Here is a 23,495-nt window from a genome sequence, read left to right as displayed (position 1 = left end):
AATAAGTGGTAGCTAAAGCATGAATGGTAATAGCTATGGCAGGGTTCTGAATTATATAATTTTCCAATCGGCTGGCCAACTACCATCAAGCCCTCAATTTTTGTAAAATCCCATTTGTCCACTCTTGACTTTGAGAACACACACCCAAACAAATGTTAATCTCCCCCAAAAGGGCCATATCAAAAGTGTTGCCCCACACTTAATTACTACGTACACTCAGACCATGGATCAGTGGTGGCGTCACCCATAAACCCAATAATGCAGATGCATTCTGGGATGACTGTGCCTGGGTCACCATAATTTCAAGGCACAGTTGCTGTACGTCTTCCCCTGAAAGAGAAGAAGGGAAGAGAATACCAGTAATATAGCTGTTTCTCTGACTCATTTTCAGGCTTTAATATTTCCAGTCAAAGTATCTGCTTTGTGACTTTTGCAGATCATAGAACTTCAGTAAACCAAAAGGTATTTCAAGAGACCTATTATTTTTGAGGCAAAAGAATGTGTTCAATGGTATCATAGTCCCAAGTCTTAGAACAGGCAAGGGCCTTGAATTATCTAAGAAAATTTCTCTTATGATAGCCAGAGAAACCTAAACACCTAAACACTATCAAAAATATGACAAAATTCTAGCTAAAAATCTAGCTAAAAATCTCTTGGTCTCTGTTTTCTCCTTCTCTCCGCTTCACATTCAGCACGTACAGGAATTCCTCTAGGTCTAGAATGGCTTAAAGATGTAGCCACATTCTCAACTAATCAATTCTTTTTAGTATTCTGATTCCCATTAGAAGACTTATTTTCCCAATCAGACCTTTTCTTCTTTTTTCTAAGGATTTAACTAAAACACAAAAACATTTTTAATACAGCACACAAAAGCAGATGAGGGACAGAGAAGTATATTTTCCAAATGAAATTTCTGGAACCCAGCATGGTGACATCATACCTTATGCAGGGATTAGGTTCAAATGAAAGCATTTAAGTGAAAAGTTGTGTACAGTCAAAATTATCTTTAATTATCTCTTAAACTGCACATAAATCACAGTATACATTCTGTACATTGTAAGTACTCTACTGTAAGTGATAGAGCACTCATGGCAAATACACACACACAATTTTACAACACTGTTTATTCTCCCTTCCTCCCTCCCCACCCCCCCTTTTTTTGGAGTTTTTGGCAAGTACATGAAGTTATATTTGCATGTAATAACTCCATTCTGTATGAAAGAGGTTGCTGTGGATGAAGTGGAGGTGCTGAGGTACCCATTCCCTTTGCCTCTCACCACAAGTATCTGTACTAGACAGAATAAAGGCCTCCAATGAGGTCCACATCCTAATCCCTGGAACCTGTGAATATATTACTTTACATGGCAAAGGAACTTTGCAGATGTGATTAAGGTTAAGGACCTTGAGATGAGGAAATTATCCTGGATTATTTAAGTGGTTCCATTAATCACTTGAGTCCTCAAACATGGAAAACCTTTCCTGACTGCAGAGAACCAAAAAGATCAAGGCCTCAGTCGTCCATTGCTTGCTTTGATGATGGATAAAGGGAGCCACAAGTCAAAGAATGTGGGCAGCCTCTAGAAGCTGGAAAAGGGAAGGAAATGAATTCTCTCCTGCAGCCTCTAGAAAGGAATTCTGCTCTGCGGATACCTTGATCTTAATCTGGTGAGAACCATGTTGAACTTCTGCCTATAGAACTGTATGATAATACGTTTGTGTCATTTCAAGCCACTGAGTCTGTGGTAATTAGTCACAGCAGCAATAGAAAACTAATACAGCTACCCATATGTTACTTCCTTGAGACCAAGGGCTCAAAACTCAGTAAAAGTAACCAGCCAGCCATCCCATCCAAAATGACAGGCCTCAAGATCCAAAAAGCCTATCCAGTCACTACCAATTGTGGATTGTGACACAGAATCTGTTTTTCTACTCAGGTCAAATCCTAAAAGCAAAGCCTGAAGACCTAAAAGCACCTGATATTTACCAAAGTTTAGCCTCATAAGTGAAGAGAGGAGTGCAGCCCAGTTCACAGGAGGATATTGGTAGCTTTCTCCAACAGCTGCTATGGGTTTCATCACTACTTTAAGAAGGGAAGGAGGCACTGATTCAGGACCTGAAACAACAAAGAAAAAAATAATAACAAAACACCTTCACAGCATCATAAAAGTGAAAAATGCCAACTTTGCCTTCTTTCTTCTAGTTTCAATTGTGGTCAACTCTTCAGTTCTATGCTCTTAATCTCAATTCCATTTGCTACAAAACTTGCTCCCTCTGTTTGTTCTCTTATTTGTCTCTAGTCTTTCCCTCTTCTCTGTACAGAAATATCCACATTGCTACTTAGCTATCTTCCATACTGTTTTTGTTGAGTTTGTAAAAAAGAATAACTTACTCCACATTATTGCCTCATCCTTCACTCACTCCTCCATCCACTTCCAGCAGAGAGGACAAGTATGGCTTACTCAAGTACAGTCCCTTCTAAGGACTATGGATTACCTGGTCCCTATGACCGTAAATGGTTACATCCTGTACCATGTAATTTTCTGCTTCTTCTGCTCCTCAGCCTATGCCATGCTGACCACTCCAGAAATTAGCACCTAAGTGAGTAACAGCTAATCCATAGGTTAACCAGCTACCTATGACATAGTACCATTATTTTAATATCATATTCTTTTGACAGGGGGAGGGTGGTGAGGTAATTGGAAAAATTGAAAAATTGAGACATCAGAGCAATTATGAGTGGAAACCTAAGCTGTCATTAGGGCCATTAAGGATCATGTAAAAGTGAAGTTACAGGAGATCAGAAATAGTGCATGAAAATGTAGAAGACTAAGAAGGAGAATAGCAGCAGGATCAATATCAGTAGCAGAAGGGAAATCAGCATCAGCATAAAGAGAAGCAGAATCAGCAGGAAAAGGAAAAGCACAGTCAGGATCAAAAAATAAAGCAGCACAATCAGAAGATGCTGAAAAAGGAAAAGTAGAAGTGGAGGCAGAGTCAGCAGAAGAAAAAACAGTTACTGAAGGTAGAAGCATGGGGAAAAGGAGAAGCACAGACCAAATCAGCAGATACCAAAAGAAGGGAAGCAGAAGCAGGTCAGAGTCAGCTGAAGGAAAAATTGCTGCAGAAAGGAGAAGCTTCGGAAAAAGGAGAAGCTGAGAGTAAATCAGTAGACACTGAAAAAAGAGGAAGCAGAAGCAGGGTAAAGTCAGCAGAATTAAAAACAGCTGCAGAAAGCAGAAACTTCGGAAAAAGGAGAAGCTGAGGCTAAATCAGTAGATACCTAAAGAGGGGAAGCAGAAGCAGGGCAGAATCAGCAGAAGGAAAAATTGCTGCAAAAAGGAGAAGCTTAGGAGAAAGGAGAAGCTGAGAGTAAATCAGTAGACACTGAAAAAAGAGGAAGCAGAAGCAGGGTAAAGTCAGCAGAATTAAAAACAGCTGCAGAAAGCAGAAGCTTTGGAAAAAGGAGAAGCTGAGACTAAATCAGTAGATACGTAAAGAGGGGAAGCAGAAGCAGGGTAAAGTCAGCAGAATTAAAAACAGCTGCAGAAAGGAGAAGCTTAGGGAAAAGGAGAAGCTGAGGCTAAATCAGTAGATACCTAAAGAGGGGAAGCAGAAGCAGGGCAGAATCAGCAGAAGGAAAAATTGCTGCAAAAAGGAGAAGCTTAGGAGAAAGGAGAAGCTGAGAGTAAATCAGTAGACACTGAAAAAAGAGGAAGCAGAAGCAGGGTAAAGTCAGCAGAATTAAAAACAGCTGCAGAAAGCAGAAGCTTCGGAAAAAGGAGAAGCTGAGAGTAAATCAGTAGACACTGAAAAAAGAGGAAGCAGAAGCAGGGTAAAGTCAGCAGAATTAAAAACAGCTGCAGAAAGGAGAAGCTTAGGGAAAAGGAGAAGCTGAGACTAAATCAGTAGACACTGATAAAAGAGGGAGCAGAAGCAGGGCAGAGTCAGCTGAAAGGAGAATAGGAAAAAGAAGCAGCATTGTGTAATCAGCAGAGAAAAGCAGCAGAATCTGCAGAAGCTGAAAAGGAGAAGCAGAAGTGGGGAGAAGTCTGCAAAAGGAAAAACAGCAGCAGAAAGGAGAAGCATAGGAAATGGGAGAAGCATATGACAAATTAGCAAGAAAAGCACAATTAGAAGCTGAAAAAAGAGGAAGCAGAAGCAGAGGTAGAATCAACAAAAGGAACAGCAGCTGAAAAAGGAGTAGCACAGGAAAAAGGAGAAGCATATAAAAATGGGCAAAGGATTGAACAGACATTTCTCCAAAGATGATATACAAATATCCAACAAGCATATAAAAAGATGTCCAAATCACTAATCATCAGAAAAATGCAAATCAAACCAAAATGAGATATCACTTCACACATATTAAGTTGGCTACTGCATAAAAACAAACAACAAAATAGAAAATAACAAGTGTTGTTGGCAAAGATATAGAGAAATTGGAAGCCTGTGCATTGTTGGTGGGATTGTAAAATGGGGCTATGGATATGGAAAACAGTTCCACCCAAAATGAGAAATTTTTTATATAAATATAAAATTATAAATAGAACTACCATATGATCCAGCAATCCCACTTTTGGATATATATCCAAAAGAACTGAAAGCAGGGTCTTGGAGACATATTTGCACACCAATGTTCATAGCGGGACTATTCACAAAAGCCAAGAGGTAAGAGCAACCCAACTGTTCATCAACAGATGAATGAATAAACAAATTCTGGTATATACATACTACAGAATATTATTCAGCCTTAGAAAGGGAGGAAATATCACAGGCTACAACATAGATGAAACTTGAGGACATTATGCTAAATGAAGTAAATCAGTTACAAAAGAACAAATGCTATATGATTCCACTTATGAGAGTATTTAAAGTAGTCAAATTCATGGGGGGGGAGTAAAATGGTGGTTACCAGGGACGGGGGGAGGAGGGAGAGTTATTGTTTAATGGGTATGGAGTTTCAGTTGTGTAATATGAAAAAGTTCTGGAGATCTTTTTCACAAAAATGTGAAGTATATTAACACTACTGAACTGTACACTTAAAAATAGTGAAGAGGGTAAATTTTATGTTATGTGTTTGTTACCACAATTTTTATAAAAAGATGATATATATTCAGAACAAGCAAAAAAAAAAAAAACAGAATTAGTAGAAACTGAAAAAAGTAAAAGTGGAAATGGAGACAGTCTCTTTTTTTCCTCTTTTTTTTAATATTATTTTTTATTTTTGACTTATGGCATTGAAGGAAATATCCATGAAACACTAGCTCACAAGCTAAAGAAACAGAGCCTTCAGAGACCATACATGACAAAAAACACAGGCTTAACAAATATAGTTTTAAAAAGTCACTAAACATGGGAACAACTACAGTCTACACCAAGAAACAAAAACAAACACTGAGGAGAAAAAAGAATCTGATACTGAGTTACCATGTTGTAATATTCAAACTATTCAGTTTTCAAAATTCTGGAGATGAATGGTGGTGATAGTTGCACAACAATGTGAATATAATGTCACAAAATTGTATACTTAAAAATGGTTAAAATGATAAATTTTATGTTATGTATATTTTACCACCATATATATTTTTTTAACTCTTGGAATAAAACTAAAATTTGCCAGACATTAAAAAAAAAATGTTCAATTTCCAACAAAAATTATGGAACATAAAAAGAACAAGAAATTTTGGCCATTTTGTACAAGAAATTAACAGAAACTGTCCCTGAGCAAGGACAGACATTGGGCTTACTACACAAAGACTTAAAATCAACTGTCTAAAATATACTCAACTAAATGAAACTATGGACAGAGAAATAAGGAAACCAGGAAAATGACATATAAACAAATAAGAACATCAATAAAGAAAATTTTTTAAAAGGAATCAAACAGAAATTCTGGAGCTAAAAAGTACAGCAATGGTAATGAAAAACTCACTAGAGGGTATCAGTAGCAGATCTGAAGAGGCAGAAGAACAAATTGGCCTACATGACGACAGGTCAATTGAAAATATTCAGTTTGAGCAGAAAAAAAAGTAGGAAAAAAATTAACAGAGCCCAAGAAAATCATGAAGCATACCAACATATGCATAATGATAATCCCAGGAAAACAGTAGAGAGAGAAAGGAATGTAAAAAATATTTGAAGAAATAATGGCCAAAAACTTCCCAAATTTGACAAAAGATTCAAATCTACACACTCAACTCAACAAACTTGAAGAAAGATAAATGCAAAGAGATCCACACCAAAACTCATTGTAATCAAATTTTCAAAGAACAAAGACAAAGAGAGAATCTTGAAAGCAGCAAAGAAGTCACTTATCAAATACAAGGGATCATCAATAAGATTAACAGATTTCTCATTAGAAACCATGGAGTTGGGTAACATTTCTAAACTGTTGAAAGAAAAAAATTGTCATCCAAAAATTCTATTACCAAAAAAACTATCATTCAAAAATTAAGGAGAAATGAAGACATTTCCAGAAAAACAAAGCTGAAGGAGTTCATCACTTACAGACATGCCCTAAAGAAATGCTAATGGAAGTCCTTCTGGCTAAAATAAAAGGACACTAGACAATAATCTAGTCAGTAATTTGAAGCCATGCAAAGAAATAAAGAACTCTGGTAAAAGTAATTACACAGATAAATATAAAAGCCAGTATTATTATATTTTTTGTTTTGCAACTCCCCTTTTCACTTACTATATGATTTAAAAGGCAAATAAATAAAACAATATATTAGTGGGCACAGAATGTATAACATGTGATTTGCAACAAAAACAATGTAAGGGCGAGGGATGGGGCTTTATAGGAGCAGAGCTTTTGTATGTTTGTGGAGCTAAATTGGCATCAATTCAAACTAGATTAATAAAGTAGTTTAACAACTATAAAAACACATGTGCATCAACAGAGCCATGAAATACATGAAGTAAACATTGAAAGAATTGAAAAGAGAAACTGACAGCTCTACAACAACAGTTGGAGACTTCATATCCTAATTTCATTAATGGATGGAATATCTACACAGAAGATTAATAATGACACAGAGGACCTGAACAACACTATATACCAAAGAGACCTAGCAGGCATAGATAGAACACTCTACTCAACACCATTTCAAGTGCACATGGAACATTCTTCTGGACTGACCACAAAACAAGTCTCAATAAGTATAAAAAGTGTGAAATCATATAAAATATTCTCACTAACCACAATAAAATGAACCTAAAATAACAGATTTCCAGGAAAATTGGAAAATTCACAAATACGTGGAAAACAAAAAACACACTTTTAAATGACCAATGGATGAAAAAAGAAATCACAAGGAAATTAGAAAACTCTTTCAGATGAGTGAAATGAAAACACAAAATACCAAAACTTATGTGATGCAGCAAAAGCAGTGCTGAGGGAGATTTATAGCAATAAATGCCTATATTAAAAAAAATAGAAAGAACTCAGATCAATATCCTAAATATATATCTCAAGGAACTAGAAAAAGAAGAGACAATATACCCAAATTTAGCAGACAGAAGAAAATAATAAAAGTTTAGAGTGGAGATAACAAAAATATAGAATAAGGAAAAACAGAACAAAACCAAAAGTTGGATGTTAGAAAACAACAAAATTGACAAACCTTTAGCTAGAATATGGGGGGAAAAAAAAGGAGAAGGTGCAAATGAAATCAGAAATGAAAGTGGAGGTATTTCCACTAACCTTACAGAAATAAAAAGGATTATAAGAGAATGCTATGAAAAACTGTATGCCAACAAATCTGATAATATAGATTAAATGGGCAAATTACTAGAAACACACAAATTACCAAAATTTACTTGGGAAAATAGAAGATATAAACAGACCTATAAAGAAGTAAAGAGATTGAATGAGTAATCAAAAGTTTCCCAGTAAAGTCCAGAAGGCTTCATTGGTAGGTGAATTCTATAAACACTTAAAGAATTAATACCAATCCTTCTCAATTTTTTCCAGAAGATAGAAGAAAAGGGAACACTTCCTAACTCATTCTACAAGACCAGCATTATCCTAATACCAAAAACAGACACCATAAAAAAAAAAAAACTAGAGACATATATATATATATAAATATATATATATATATATAGTTTTGTTTTTTGTTTTTGTTTTTTTTTTGACCGTTAAGGGAATTGCAACCTTTGGCACAGTGTCGTCCACACCACACCCAGCCAGTGAGCACACCAGCCATCCGTATATAGGATCCGAACCCACGGCCTCGGCACTACCAGCTCCGCACTCGCCTGAGTAAGCCACGGGGCTGGCCCAAGACAAATATTTTTTATGAATATAAACATAAAAATTCTCAACAAAACACTAGCAAACAGAATCCAACAGCATATTGAAAGGATTATATACCATGATCAAACAGGATTTATTCCAGGAAGGCAAGAGTTGTTCAAAATAAGAAAATCAATCAGTGTAATATACAACATCATAGAATGAAGGAAAAATACCTACATGACCATCTCAATTGATACAGAAAAAGCTTTTGACAAAATTCAACACCCTTTCCTGATTAAAATAAACAAACAAAAAACTCAGCAAACTAAAAATAGAATGGAATTGCCCTAACTTGGTAAAGGGCATTTGTGAAAAACCCACAGTTAACATCATCTTCAATGGTGAAGAGTGAAAGCTTTTCCTCTAAAATCAGGAAGAAGACAGGATGTCCACTTTCACCACTTTGCACTGGATGTTCCAGCCAGAGCAATTAGGTAAGAAAAAGAAATAAAAGGCATTCAAATTGGAAAGGAAGGAATAAAACTATACTAATAAATGACATGATCCTGTATATTGAAAGACCCAAAAGACCTTTTAAAAAACAAATAGAGCTAATAAAAGAATTAAATAAAGTTGCAGGGTAAAAGATTAAGACAGAAAAGTAGTTGTGTTTCTGTATTTCAGCAGTAAATAGTCAGAAAAGGAAATTAAGAAACAATTCCACTTGCAATAGCACTCACAAGAATAAAATACCTGGGAACAAATTTAACCAAGGTGAAAGTCTTATACACTGGAAAGTACAAAAACATTGCTGAAAGAGATTACGACCTAAATAAGTGAAAAGACATCTCATGGTCATGGATTACAATATTTAATATTGTTAAAAATGACAATACTACCCAAAGTAATCTACAGATTCAATGCAATCCCTATCAAAATTTCAAGAGCTTTTTTCACAGAAATGAAAAGGCTGATCTTTAAATTCATATGGGATTACAAGGGGCCCCAAATAGGCAAAACAATCTTGAAAAAGAAAAATTTGGAGGACCCACACATAATAATTTCAAAACTTACTATAGAGTTACAGTAACCAAAACAGTGTGGTACTGGTACATATAAGGACCAACATATAAACCAATGGAATAGAATGAAGAGTCCAGAAATAAACCCATACATTTATAGCTAATTGATTTTTGACAAGGTGCCAAGGCCATTCAATGGGGGAAAGAATGGTATCTCCAACAAATGGTGCTGAAACAACTAGATGTCCACATGCAAAAGAATGAAGTTGGGCCTCTACCTAACACCTTATACAAAAATAAACTCAAAATGCATCAACAACCTAAATATAGATGCTAAGTCAATCAAACTCTTAGAATAGATGAGATTGGATTTGGCAATGGATTCTTATATAAGACACCAAAAACATAACCAAAAAGAGGATTAAAAAAATAGATAAACTGGACTATTTCCAATCAGAGCTGTCTCAAAAATCAGCACATTTTCTTAGGCTTCCCCACGCACTAACCACCTCCTTACCCTTGGCCTCTCCCACCTAAAACTTACGAAGGTAAAACTAGTAATGTGCCTTCCAGTGATGTTTCTCTCCCCTCCAACAAACACTTTTACTTTTTAAATGTTAAAGCTCAACAAACCTGCCACTCTTCTGTGATGGGCTACCAGTAACTGATGCTTTATTCCATCTTGAAGTGTAATACTGAAGTTCAGGAAATATTATTAGGGAGTTAATTGTACTACTAGAAGGAAAAGAATTTCTGACAAAAAAAAGTAAATACATTAATAAAAACATTCATTCACTCAACCATTTATTGAGTATCTTGTTAGGTATCAGGTACTGTTCCCATTAGTGGAGATAGTTGAACAAGACAGAATAGATCTCTATGCTTATGGAGCTTATATTCTAAAAAGAGGACAAGCAAAAAACAAGGCAAAATCAGGTGTGGCAAATTCTGTGATAAAAACAAAATGCTGTGAAAGGAGTTAACTGATTGGCTACTCACATAACTCTATACTGATTACACACACGTGGCAAGTGTGCCTATAGAATGTTGGTTGCAAATTAGACTCTTAGATTTCACACAAAAAACACAAAAATTAAGTTGCTTTTTTGGGGTCCTTTCAGTGCATGATTAGTATAAATGGCCTGATGAACTAGCAAACATAATAAATAAATATCTGTGCATGGAATTTTATTTCTCTCCTGTAACAATGTGTGTCCAATTCTGTATTAGAAATCATTAATTCATAAGCAGATTTCTAGGTAAAAAACTTTTTTGGATAAAATCTTCCATATTTAAAAGGGCAGAGAATCAGTACTTAGAAGCATAACTAGAATCACAAAAAAAATTTCCACTATATTTGCAAGGAACTGATTTTGACACTAACTGGAATGAAAGAAACTATAGTAACTATTAGGATTGCTTAAAATACTTGGCAGTTCCCTGCACTTTGGGGGAGGTATGGAAGGAGAGGGAGTCTCACAGCCTAGGGAAAACAGAATCTCTAGTTCCTTCCCCACAGATCTCTAGCATTAGATAAAAGATCTAGTCTAAGAACAGGAAGATCAGTTCCTTTATTACAGCTCTGTTTTTCAAACAAATGTCTCAGATAAGAAAAATTACTGGAATGCTTTATGGACAATGGATTTGGAACTGAGAAGGTCTAATGGTACTTGTTTAAAAGATCCAGATGTTTTAAAATCTGGATACAAAGTTGCTTTAAATCTCTCATCCAGTTGACAGCCTCAAAGAACCCTGATATAAGTGGCATACCCAAACATAATGCATTACACAACAGAACCTATTATCATACATACTTTGGCTACATGGAGGATCAGATCTCAATGCCACAATGCACATGTGTAACCCCTACAGGGAAATTCTGGCAACAAGTAAGCTAACTACCAGGGTGTGTAGTCTCCATCACCAGCACATTGCTTGTGTGGTATGGACGTGTCTTTAATTTCTCCATTTTCAGTGTTGCTTAGAGGCAACTTAGCTTGGAATTATCCCGCCAACGTATATATGCTTAAAGGTATAAATAAACAAATATTTTAAAACTATTACATGCCAGGTAGTCTGTTCTAAGTATTTAGGATAAAACACAGATGTTCTTCCTTCCCATTGAGGAAATTGCAGTCTAAAGAAAAGACAAGTCTAAGGGAAAAGAAAAAGAAAAGTCTAAGGGAAAGACAGACTTTAAACAAAGAACTATAAATAATTACGTAAATAATGACATGTATCTAAAGTACCATGACAAACATAGGAAAGTATCACTTAAAAAATCTAACCTAATCTGGGAAAATCAGGGAAGCCCCATCTTCCCCACCAAAGAAGGGATATTTAAATCAAGATGGAAAGGATGAGTAGGATTTTTCTAGACAAAATCTATAGAAAATACAAGCAGAGAAAATTACAGCATGGCATATTTGTGGGAACTAAGAGATACTTAGCTCCTGCCAGAAGCTACTCTACAATCAAGACAGCTGTTGCAAACAATTGATGATTCTGATATATCAGTCAGATACTAAAAGTCGGTAGTGTGTTCTGTCTTAAGACCAAATACTTCAATGACATTCAGAATTATTAGAAACAAAAACATCTTTGGGCCCCTTAGCACCAGGAAGGCTGCCACACAGGGTGGCAGCCAGTGAAGATCAGGACCTGAGTGAAAAAGGCAAATTAGCAGGTCTGTGGCCCACTGGGGCAGGAGACTGGTAACATACAGGAGGATTGAGTATGTGAGCAAATATATTGAGAATAATGGGAGCCGTATTTCTTACTGTCAGAGAAGAGAGTTACAAGCAAGAAAAGAAAGGTAGAATGAACCCTGTGGTGTTGAATTAGAATTGTAGATATTGGTGTAAACTCACAGTTTTCGTTTTATATATAGCCAAATATAGAAGTAAATATAGACATAAAAGAAAGAGAGAGAGAGAGAGAGAGAGAACATATATTTCCTAGTTCTGTCCACTGAAAGGGCCTGGGAGCAGCCATTACCCCAGCAGCAATGAGACACTTTGCACACAGGTCTTAGCTTCTAAATACCATTCTCCACTGTGCTACCTGGGATGAGGATAGTACAAGATAAGCCTAGAACAACTTCTTGTGCCAGGTGAGAAAGTACTCAAACAATGATGGGGTCATGTCAAAGGACACTAGAGCCAACTTGAAGAGGTTCTTATTGGCCAAATCTGGGACAATATGAAGATCAAAATAATAAATAATTAAATAATAAATAATAAAAATAGGAATTTAGCAGTCCACACTAATAGAAAAATTAAAGAAAAGGGGAAGGAGAGGGAAAGAAAGGTGAAGGGGAGGGGAGGAGAAAACAACAGGGAAAGGGAAGGAAAAAGAAAGAAAGGGAGAAAAGAGGAGAGGAGCTCTTCCCTACAGCAGAATGCTTACTAAAAAATTGTAGATCAGACAATGAAATTATAAAAGTCACCTTTTGGCAACCATAGAGTAATAATTAGTTCAGGCAAGAAACATTAATGGATGCTAAAACTAATGAGTGAAAATAAGAAGAAAAGTAGGATATTCGTAAAGCCTCAAAATATCTCCACATAAAATATTTATTGATGATAAACGAAAAATAGTAGAGAAACCTGGAAGACATTACCTTATCCAGGTGATCAAAGTTAATCTCACCAGTGGAGGTAGACAGACATCACATGCCACCTGATGGGAGGCAGTGAGAGGAAAATAGTTCCTCTTCTGTGATATTCCTGCCAAAAATGATTGACCTGACTCTAATATGAGGAACATCAGGCAAACCCAAAGTGAAGAATATTCTATAAAATAACTGGCTTCTAACCTTAAATCATGTTAAAGTCGAGAAAGTCACAGAAGGACTGAGGAACTGTTCCACATTAAAGGAGACTAAAGAGACATGACAAATAATTGCAATATGACATTCCAGATTAGATTATTTTTCTATTAAAGACATCATTGGGATTGCTAAAGAAACTATTGAATAGGGTTTCCGGGTAAAGGGAATATGAGAGTTCTCTGGCTGTTTTGCAACTCTTCTGTAATTGAAAAACTAAAGATAAACTGTTTAAAAAAAAAGGTATAAATTTTTAAAAAGAAACTCTAAAATTTAACTAAAAGAACCAACCTCTTAAATAGTAAATACATGCAAAAATGTTAATTCCTTCTGGCAATGAAATGCAAATTAAAGCAGTCTTAAGGTAATTTTATACCTGTTTGTTATTCCTGTCATTTACTTATATTTTAGTTTGCTTTGTAATAGGATATTATAACTAGAAAGGGTTTTATCTTTATTTTGCTTTCTAAGTACCGTTACATAAAATGACTCATAATCCTTACAAAAACTCTATAAACAAAATTCAATTACTTTCTCCATTTTACAGAAGCAATTGAGGCTTAGAAACTTGCATAGCTTGCCTGACGTTACATAGCCAGCAAGTAGTGGAAGTGGGATGTGAACCCAGGCAGTCTGGCTCCCATGCTTTAATCTCAATGATATACTTACTGCTTTGCTATTCATTCATACAGGGCTGAGGTACTAAAAATTGGTACAATCCTTTTGAAGAACACTGAGGCCATGCCATCCCTATAGTCACCAAATACTCACACTTTTGCCCACTGATAAAACTGCTGAGAATTTATCCTAAGGAAAGCTATAGCAGAAGAGAGAGTTACGTGTATGAAGATGGTCACTATAATAAAAATTTAAAAGACCAATAGTGAAGTGACTAAGTTAATTATGATTCATCAACTTGATGAAATATTCTACAGTCTTTTAAAAATGATAATTATGGAGATATATGAAAAATAAGGAAATGTTTATAATATTAAGTTAAAAAAATACAAAGTATGTATATATTTGGATATGTGTAAAAATTGTGTGCGTATAACACATGAAAAAATTTGTATAGCAACAAAGGAAAAAATAACATCCAAAAATAACAGCTGCAGAAATTATCATGGGATAATCAGTGACTTTTTTTCCTTCCAAATATTTTCATGATGTTTATAATAAAAAATAAAAACCAAACCCACCAAAAACATATCCTACTGATAAATGTCCAGAAAGTAATGCAATAGAGCTCTTTTCATACTTCCTCTAAGCTTCCTTTTAGAGTAGATGGGTGCTAGTTATGTCCTTTTACATGGAAAGTTGTTAAATTTTTTTTTAAAAATCAGACAATAAAATAATATAAATTTTATAATCCAATATAATAGAACACATACACACACACCTAGGAGGACATATACTGGAGTATCTATAGTGGCTATCGCGAGGTGTTGATATTACAGGGAATTCTTTACAGCATTTATGAAACTAGTGTTATATACAGGTATTGATTTCCAATAGTATTTTTTAAAGAGTTGTATAGGTAAACTATTACTAATTTAAAATATTCAAAAATGATGAATAATCTTGGCAACTAACCCCATAATTTCACAGAAAATAGGACAACTTTCTCATATCATTTATTCCACAGAGTTCACTAATTCTGTTCCTTTGGCTAGACTCCTCAATAATTATATCTCACACTAACAGTTTGAAAATGACTGATCGAGCATATACCTACCTATACTTTGTGCACAAGCTCAATACTTATACACACAGATCCCTGACACGTGAATTCATGTCAAGAAGGAAATGCCATTCATAATGACTGTATTACTTGGATTTAAATATACTCTCCTCAGATAATACTCCTTACTGTAAACTTTAAAGCCTAACAGAAAAACACAAGCTTAGAAAGTCTTAGTCACACTCCCCAGCAACAGAATGAAAACAAAAATAATCCTATTATGTAGAAAATCTAATGTTAACATCAAAAAAAATTATTAATTTTATTAAGTACTTTAAATATGTTTTAGATGTTTTATAAAAGAAGTGCATAAAATTTTGATGAACTCTGAACATGATATGAACTTGAGAAAACACAAAGAGCAGAAACCAGGGAAAAAAATAAATAAGTAGAAAAGAAGCAAGAGTAGTAAGAGTCAAAAATTAGAGGACTTTTAGGGGAAAAAGTAATTCCATGATAGAAGGAATTAAATTATGAGTAAAGATTTTAAGCCTAGCATAGTCAAAAAATACCCATAGGAATAGATAATGATGATGACAAAAGGTTAAAGAATAATGCATCTGAGAGAAGGCAGCCAGGGTTAGCAGGCAAGATAACAGAATGTCACAAAAAACTGTTATATTCAAAATCATAAACTGAATTACTTAAAAACTGAAGGAATTTCATCTATTTGGTATGTAGGCCTGTATGAAAAAACGGATGCTATGAACATCTCGCATGTCCTATCACATGAGTATTAAAATGAGTATTCAAAGTCAGAAAAGCCCAAAGCATTAGAATGAAGATTAATGTATTCACTATCTCAAATTTGTTTGGTTAAAACTGAGATCACAATGCCCAATCTCATCCAGGCATAAGTCTGGATCAGGAATAAATAACCCATCACATTTTCTTCCTCTTGTGAGTTATTAAAGATAAAAATAGCACACAGAGGCAATGAAATCATGCCATCCCTAAAGTTTTCTGTCTTCTGCTTATGCCAAGCATGATTTTTATTTTCTAAAACAATTTCTTCCTCAAAAGAGTTCCCCAAAGTTGTCATCCTTCCTATCAGTAGCTCCACTGGGCTCTAGTGAGTGACATCCAGGGACATTTAAACTCAAAAGCTGCTTCAGAAGGGAGTTATTAAAATTCAAATGAGCTGGGCATATTGAAGAAGAAAACACTTGTTTGCATGCACACCTCTGCATTTGGACATCCCATTTAGCCCCACAGAGCAGGGTCTGGTTTTGTTTTTGTAAATGGGCTTCGGAGGCGGAGGTCAGCCTCCCACGGCCCCCACTCCTCTGGGGTCATCATTAGTAATGTGTAAGGCTGAATAGATTTTCCTCTGAATCTAGTCAGCAAACCTGACAAGAAGGCTGTCCTCTCCCACAACCTGAAAATGCCGAAAATCTGATTGGTAATATGGCACTTTTTAAAAACTTCATTTATCTGTTTTAAAACAGCTTTCAGCAAGATTGCAAGTAACAACTCCGATTCCAGTTTCACCTGATTTTTCAGTCTTAGAGCAGAATATTTCCTGTTGTGCTATGACTGCATAATCATAAAACTGTCACATTCAACCAAGAATTCCCCATAAGCTTTAGAGAAAATTCATTTCTGCCAAGAAATATGGATATGGGGAGCCAAAATGACATTTCATTCACTACAGAAGAAAACAGTGTATCTTTCATCTGACATTAAGAGTTTTTATCTTATTTCACAGGGAAATACCTCACATTATCATCATTTTAAAATTCTATTGGCTATCAATGAGCAACCTAACCAAAATTATAGCAAAAACATATATTCCTAGCATTGTTCCAGCCATGGAAGGTTTAGATGCTCATTTAGTAAAAATTCACTTTCTTTACTAATAAAAACATCTCTACTACGATATCTATTTTAAGTAGACTTAATTTATGGCAATATAAACAATGAACTAACTTCACATTATATGTAATATATGATATGTTTATATATCCATATGTCAATTTTCACTGAGGATATGAAAAAGAAAATAATGCTAACTCATGACTGCAGGACAACAGCACAAATTCTAGAACTCCAGAAACTAAAGGAATTTGTCTCCAGGCTATGATAAAGAAGTGGAGCACTGAGGATTTTTAGGGCAGTGAAACTATTCTGTATGATACTGTAATGGTGAATACATGACATTATGCATTTGGCAAAACCCATAGAACTATACAATACAAACAGGGGATCCTAATGTAAAATTGAGTTAATAATAATATATTAATATTGGTTCATAATTGTAAGAAATGTATCACATTAATGTAACATGTTAACAACAGAAAAAAAACTCATGTGTGTGAGTTTGGGGGGTGATGCGGAGGTAGGGCAACTATCTGAACTTTCTGCTTAATTTCTCTGTAAACCTAAAATTGCTATCAGGATATTTCAAAAAGTTTGTGAAAAAAATAGAATTAAAATATAATAAAAATCCTCCCATGAACTTTTTGAAGACCCCTCATATAAAAATAAAGTTTTTGGGTTTTTTTTAAAGTTCATAATCTGGAAGCTTCAGCGATTACTGTAACCAGTAGGATATCAGACATGACCTTTCACTCCCCTTCCAATGGTCTTCCATGACCTTCATTAATCAAACTGCTTCCTCCAGATTTCTTCTAGTTTTTCAATTTAATTTGTTTAAAAACCTTTTTTTTCCTTTCCAAAACTGGGATGGCCTTGCTGTAATACAGACACTGGTTTTGCACAGAATGACCTAACCAGCCAAGGAAGAATAAAATTAGCAAACGTTAGTGAAAGAATAGTACATTAATGAAGCTGGTCCCTGAGCCATGACATGTTCAATTCTAATCTATTTTTTCCTCACAGCTCTGAAAAGTATATGTGTATTGTTAAAGAGCACTCAATAACTTACATAGCATTATTCTGGCTCCAATTAAAAACAAAAGGCACTCAATCTTTGTCTTCAAGTTGCTTGTGCTCTAATGTGGATGGCAGCAACATAGAATCACAAGGGGACAAATGTGTGCAGAGAAAAAGAACACAAATTAAAAATAGGAACTTGAGCCAGTGATTCCAACAACGCAAAGTGATCATACAGGTGCAGGGAGAAGACCTACTTCCAAGACAGATGCTGGGATACAAACTGCACCCTGGTGTATTTCCTCTTTTTAGATCACACTCACTTGAAATTGAGAGGAAAAGTAACATGCGTTTATACTTCTGAAATGGCTAAATGGAAGATTAAGGTTTTCATAGAGCCATCCAAGGTCAGAGACAGTGAGTACAAGAGACTACACACTGTGTTTTATGTACCAATTGTTGTAGTTGGCCTCCTGGTCATCTCTATTGTACAGACAGTTTAGGAAAAAAAAATATTCATCCCTTCAGATTTGTATTGTTTCATTCTACAGAGGCATGCTTAGGGCACACAAACTTACATAACATGTAAAAGGAAAGATTCAAGAAATGTGCTCAACTTGCCTTTTTTTCCTCCCGAACTGAGGAAGCCAATGGCTGCTCTAATAAAACTGCTTTCAGGCAAATAGCTATAGTCAGTAGGAACTGTGGAGACAGAAAATGATCAAATTAACCAGTGAAGTTGGCAGGACTAATGAAGGAAAGATAATGATCTCATGCTGCCATATCAACATAGAGATAAAGTGGAGATGTTTATGCCATTAATCTCAGCACAATACTCTGTGGATGCAACTAATTCTATTAGAGTAAGTGACTGGCCTTGAAGTAATCACTTAAGCTATAAAAGCAAATCTAAAACGGTGGCAAACTTAGCAGAGGCTGAAAAAAACCAAAGAGGATAAATACTTTGCTGAAGCAGTTAAAAAAGTCCTTTCCACACTGTCACATCAATGACCCCCAATGCAATGACCCTCAGGGTCAGCAAGGAGTCTGCTGAGCTTCTAGGCTGACACCACTGTTCCAGGGGCCACTTCAGGGCATGCTGAATCAGATATATGGACAATGGAAATTCAACAACCAGTACTAATTGCACCAGTCTCTTACCTAAGATAAAGACCTCTAAGTGACCAACATGTATAAATAACCAGATGTAGTTGCTGACCTGGAATGGTGAAGCAGTAACATACATGATAGTTGAGTCATGAGAGTCTCCTAAATCCTTTTCCTCACAGTCTCTCATAATTGTTTCATGAGATGGTTTTTATTGCAATAAATGGTTCAATTAGAAAATTCCATCAGGACCAAGTAGCTGTACTTTTCCAGACATATAATCATTTTGCTCAGTACAAGCTGGATATAAGATTATTCATTACTACCTGATTTGAGTATATGTGGACAAGACCAAGTACTACATAATATAACATAAGCCTATGTATAAAAGCAAAATCTTGACATAAATATGCTAGTCGAGAGCCTGCCCTTAAAAACTAACATTGCCAAGGGTTTCCAAAAGTTTTTTTTTTCTTTTTCTCATTTTAATGTGACAACTTCCAGCTGCCTAAAGTTCATTATGGTGGGAAGGCTGTGTGGATGAATATCCTATTTCTATAGCTACAGAGTGATTGAAAGCAAGAAGAACAGTAATTACAGTGGCCCACATTCACGGTAATGCTGTCAGTAGACTACCTGTCAGTGGGTACGTAATACTAGGTTTTAATCAGAGATCTTTAGTACCTAAACTTCTCTGGCCTGGGTCTAAGATAGCCAGTGGGTCACAATTCTATAAAGAGCAATGAGCAGATGTATTAACAGTGATGCCTTCCCCAGAAAATCTCCAAGTACGAACATAAATTAAGCATGTGGGATTGCAAATGTATTTTATTGCTTTTATAAAAAAATCAAGACATAGAAAGGGCCTTGTTATATTAAGACCTATGATTTCAACTCCAAGGCTGAGGAGGTACACATCTTTAAATGTACTTACCCCATTATTTTTTCATAATTAGGGGCCAGAAAATCTCCGGCCACACATGAAGAGAATTTTCATGAAACACAAATACTGTGTGAACTACCATTACATCTAGTAAAATAAAAATAAGTCTGTTCCAAGCTTCAAGGACCTGGCTCCTAGTTTCTGGATTTCTCACTAAACTAACTCTGTATGTAAGTCACATAATCTTTTTAAGCCTTGGGTTCTTCATTTGCAAAATATGGGAATTAGACTGAATGTCTAAACTGTTCTCCAAGGGGAGCAGAGAGGAAGAGTGAAAAGAGCATGGGCTTTGGAGGCTGGCAAATCTGAGTTCAAACTACATGTCCACCACTTACTGCCACATTTCTTTGGGTAAGTCAGGAAGCCTCTCCACACCCTATTTCCTTCTGATGTAAAATAGAGATGGTAATACTCACCACTTAGGGTTATTGTAAAGATTAACACTCTTAACAAAGTACAGAGCCCTAAATCAGCAATCCCTCCTTCCAGCTCCAGTGTTTTGAACTTTAATCTTACCAGAAGTTCTACTTTGATTTGAGGACAGAGTAGACAGATGAAGATGTCCTAGAAGCCAGACTGTATTAGACTGAAGACCAATCACCCCAGAGACACTGATGACCTATAGATGAAAATGTCACAGTTCAATGATGGGGCAAGATCTAAGCTCCACTCAATGAAAGGCCACTCATAGAAAATAACTAATGTTTTATAAGGCAGTGGCTTAGCTGGTAATGAGTAGTTCTATCACAAGATGTAAATTCATGTGTCTAGTATATGATACCTGGGTCATATAGGTGCTCAACAAGTGTTTGCTGAATTAATGAATGAATCAGTCAATCTATTAATTAACCATGGCTGAAAGTACTAATGGTTTTCTCAGGTTTCACTGGGTCAGACTGGTCTCAAAGGAATTTTCAAAAATGGTAAAGAAAACTCCAAAATAACTCTAAAAATGGAAGGAGATATTATCTTGTTCTCTTCTTTCAATGTTGTTCTGTTACTATTTATCATTCATAATAAGCATTTTTTAAATAATAGTTTTCATATATAGACTTTCCTCCCAAGTTATAGCAACTTAAGTTTCAACAGAATTCTTTTTTTTGAGCATATGAATGTTCATACACGCAAAAAAGAGTTTCTTCTGTTCAGAGATTTATGTTTGCTTTTAAAACTATGAATTACTAAAACTCCTTGATGTGGTAGGTATTATAATCAACTATGTTTTGTAAGAATGAAAATGAGTATGCTAACGAAGAAGAATAAGATATAAAGTTCTACTACAGTAAGAATAGCAACTATGCAAACAAAATAAGAATGCTTGAAAAGAAATATGCCTAAATATTAGTAACAGTTGCTTCATGTTTGGCAGACTATCAGTAATATTTTTTCAGGTTCTTTCATTCTATACTTTCAAACTTTATACAATGAACATAATGATTTTTTAAAAATAAAAATATTAAAAGATAAAAACATTTCTTAGCAGATAAATATTGTTAACTCTTTAGCCAAGAATAACAATGACAATAATTTACCCAAATACTTTCATCAGTGACATCTGAACAAGTGCCTCTTGACCATTTTGTCTAGATACCTGCCCTGCCCTTTGATCACCTTCCATTTTTCCTTGTGCTGAGGGCCTGACATTCCTTGCAGGGTAAGGTTTTAATTTGTAAGGAAAACCGATGTCAAGTTAGTTGAAAAATTCCAGCTTTCTTTTCTTCCACAGGCAGTGCACGTTTGTCAGTGAACACAGGACTATACACCACTCCCCCTTGAACTCAGCATGAATAACTAGAGACTTCCCCATTTTCCAGGTTAAATATTTTGCATCATGTAATAGAAAAAAAGACAACAAAAGAGAATATTTGTTTTCCCATGCAAGGATTTTAAAATCTTCTGCTCACCTGAGTTAAGGTTCTAATGACTTCATTAAGTCTGCCTTGAAAATGAGAGGTCTGGATAGCTTCTGACTTCAGCTGAAAGAATAGGAGAAATACCCATCCCAGCACCCGCCCCCCAAAAGTAAATAATTATATTCACAGTACATGACCTACCAACTTTTAAGCTATAGAATAATTTATCTCATGTCCTTATATTTCAAATACATAAAGTGAGAGCTCCTCAAGGGCAGGGCCCATGTTTTATTTATCATTGATTTCCTAGCATCTACAGTATCGCATGTAACAGTTATTCAACACAATTTTACTGTATAAACAAAGCAGCTCCTTTAGAATTACTCATAAATTTACACATACATACTGTAAAAACATTTTGAAGTAAAAGAAGAATTACATAGGTATAAACTCAAACATTACTGATATAAAATGGAGTTTCTTGTGAATGACTTTTCAAATTTCATATCATTCAATCACTTTTCTCAGGCAGGGAAATTTATAGAAAGAACCTAAGTTGATCAGGTTTAATCCCTGCAAAGCAAATAAAACCAGGAACAAATCTTTATAGAAAGAATTCTTAGCCAAGAGCTGCATTTCATACAGCAAGGCATTGAAAAACCCAGTATAACTATTAATAGGAGCATATATTCTTCTGTCCTTAGCATACTAAGATACTGGAATATTCTCTTTCTGGTATGGCTATATGCACATTTAGATTTCATTCCCTCAACAGCTTATTTCTTTACCTGTATTACATCCCCTTCAGAGCCTACCAAGGCCACCATGCCATGAAGGGCTGCCAGACAAAGCATTGTGGGAGTACCCTGAAAACAAAGCATCAGAATATGTCAAGAAGGAAACAGTCTTTGGGTATGTATTTTAGAAAATTTATTATAGCATAGAGAAATAAATGGTCAAAATGGCACTCAATTTGTAGGGTCAACATAACCAGTAGAATTGGACAAAAAATGGCAACAGACTAAAATAAAGTAAAAGAGTAAGGTTTTTAGATCATATGTGGCTACTTGTTATTATTTTTCAAAAGACACAATTTTGTTTTAAAATTAAAACACTGATAAAAGAGCCAATTTTAAAAAAAAACTATAATGGTTGACAGGATGCATTATTTTATAAGGGATTAAAAGTACATGTGTCTCTTTCATTTGAAATAGCCTGTTCTTTTATTGTTAAGCTATATATCTTAGCAGCTCCTATAAATGGTCCAATAAAGTAGTTCTTTTTCCTGTATAAAAATATAAAATAGCATACAGGAGATGACCTCTACCTGTGCTAGCACAATTTTGATCCAGGCAGGAAGCAGTCTGCTGCCCAAGTCTTCAGCTTTTCCATGTCCACACACAGACAAACCATGAACTATGTTTCCTAATGCCAGGGCAAAACCTGAAGTCTGGTATAAATAAATAAAAACAAGGTGTGAGAAAAAGACAAAAAGAAGACACGGGTTAGAAATGTTTATATACAGCAACATAAACACTTCTAGGGGTTCCCTTTCCTACTGATGAATTCTATTTGCCATCTAAAAATCAGAGATTTACAGATTTTTTTTTTAATCTAGACTTTGGTTTGCAATAGAAACTGCAGAGTCTAACTGCAAGGAATTAAGTTTTAGTGAGTAGTTTATTTTAGGAAAATAATGCTGTACTGTTGAGCAACTTAGCTCAAACAATCCAAATTCTCATAAGGTGTTAGGGTGAAAATACCAAAGTAGACCACACAAGGTAAATCAACTCCTAAGCAACAAGAAAAACATCCCATAGTAAGCACAGCATATAAAAACGTCTACATTTTGGTTTTGCAAAACATTTTCTGAATGCAACTGGGCAGACATAACCATAAAATAGTAACATGCTATTATAAGCT

At 35.2% G+C, this 23,495-nt stretch overlaps 1 protein-coding gene across 3 annotated transcripts in view; it reads right to left on the bottom strand.

Annotated features, from left to right (window-relative positions):
• Window positions 1-23,495, bottom strand: part of FOCAD (focadhesin) — a 338,731-nt gene that overhangs the window by 14,915 nt on the left and 300,321 nt on the right. For all 3 annotated transcript variants that reach the window (XM_063080862.1, XM_063080864.1, XM_063080865.1), the window contains 7 exons: window positions 22,900-23,022; window positions 22,361-22,438; window positions 21,624-21,695; window positions 20,236-20,338; window positions 18,291-18,371; window positions 1,985-2,113; window positions 215-330 (listed from right to left, as the gene is read on the bottom strand). In XM_063080862.1, coding sequence (XP_062936932.1) covers window positions 215-330; window positions 1,985-2,113; window positions 18,291-18,371; window positions 20,236-20,338; window positions 21,624-21,695; window positions 22,361-22,438; window positions 22,900-23,022 — 702 coding nt within the window. The remainder of the gene's footprint in view (window positions 1-214; window positions 331-1,984; window positions 2,114-18,290; window positions 18,372-20,235; window positions 20,339-21,623; window positions 21,696-22,360; window positions 22,439-22,899; window positions 23,023-23,495) is intronic.

The sequence above is a fragment of the Cynocephalus volans genome, chromosome 16, assembly GCF_027409185.1.
Source record: "Cynocephalus volans isolate mCynVol1 chromosome 16, mCynVol1.pri, whole genome shotgun sequence".
Classification (NCBI taxonomy): Eukaryota; Metazoa; Chordata; class Mammalia; order Dermoptera; family Cynocephalidae; genus Cynocephalus; species Cynocephalus volans.
Note: the sequence above shows the minus strand (reverse complement) of the source record. Positions and strands in the feature narration are given on the sequence as shown.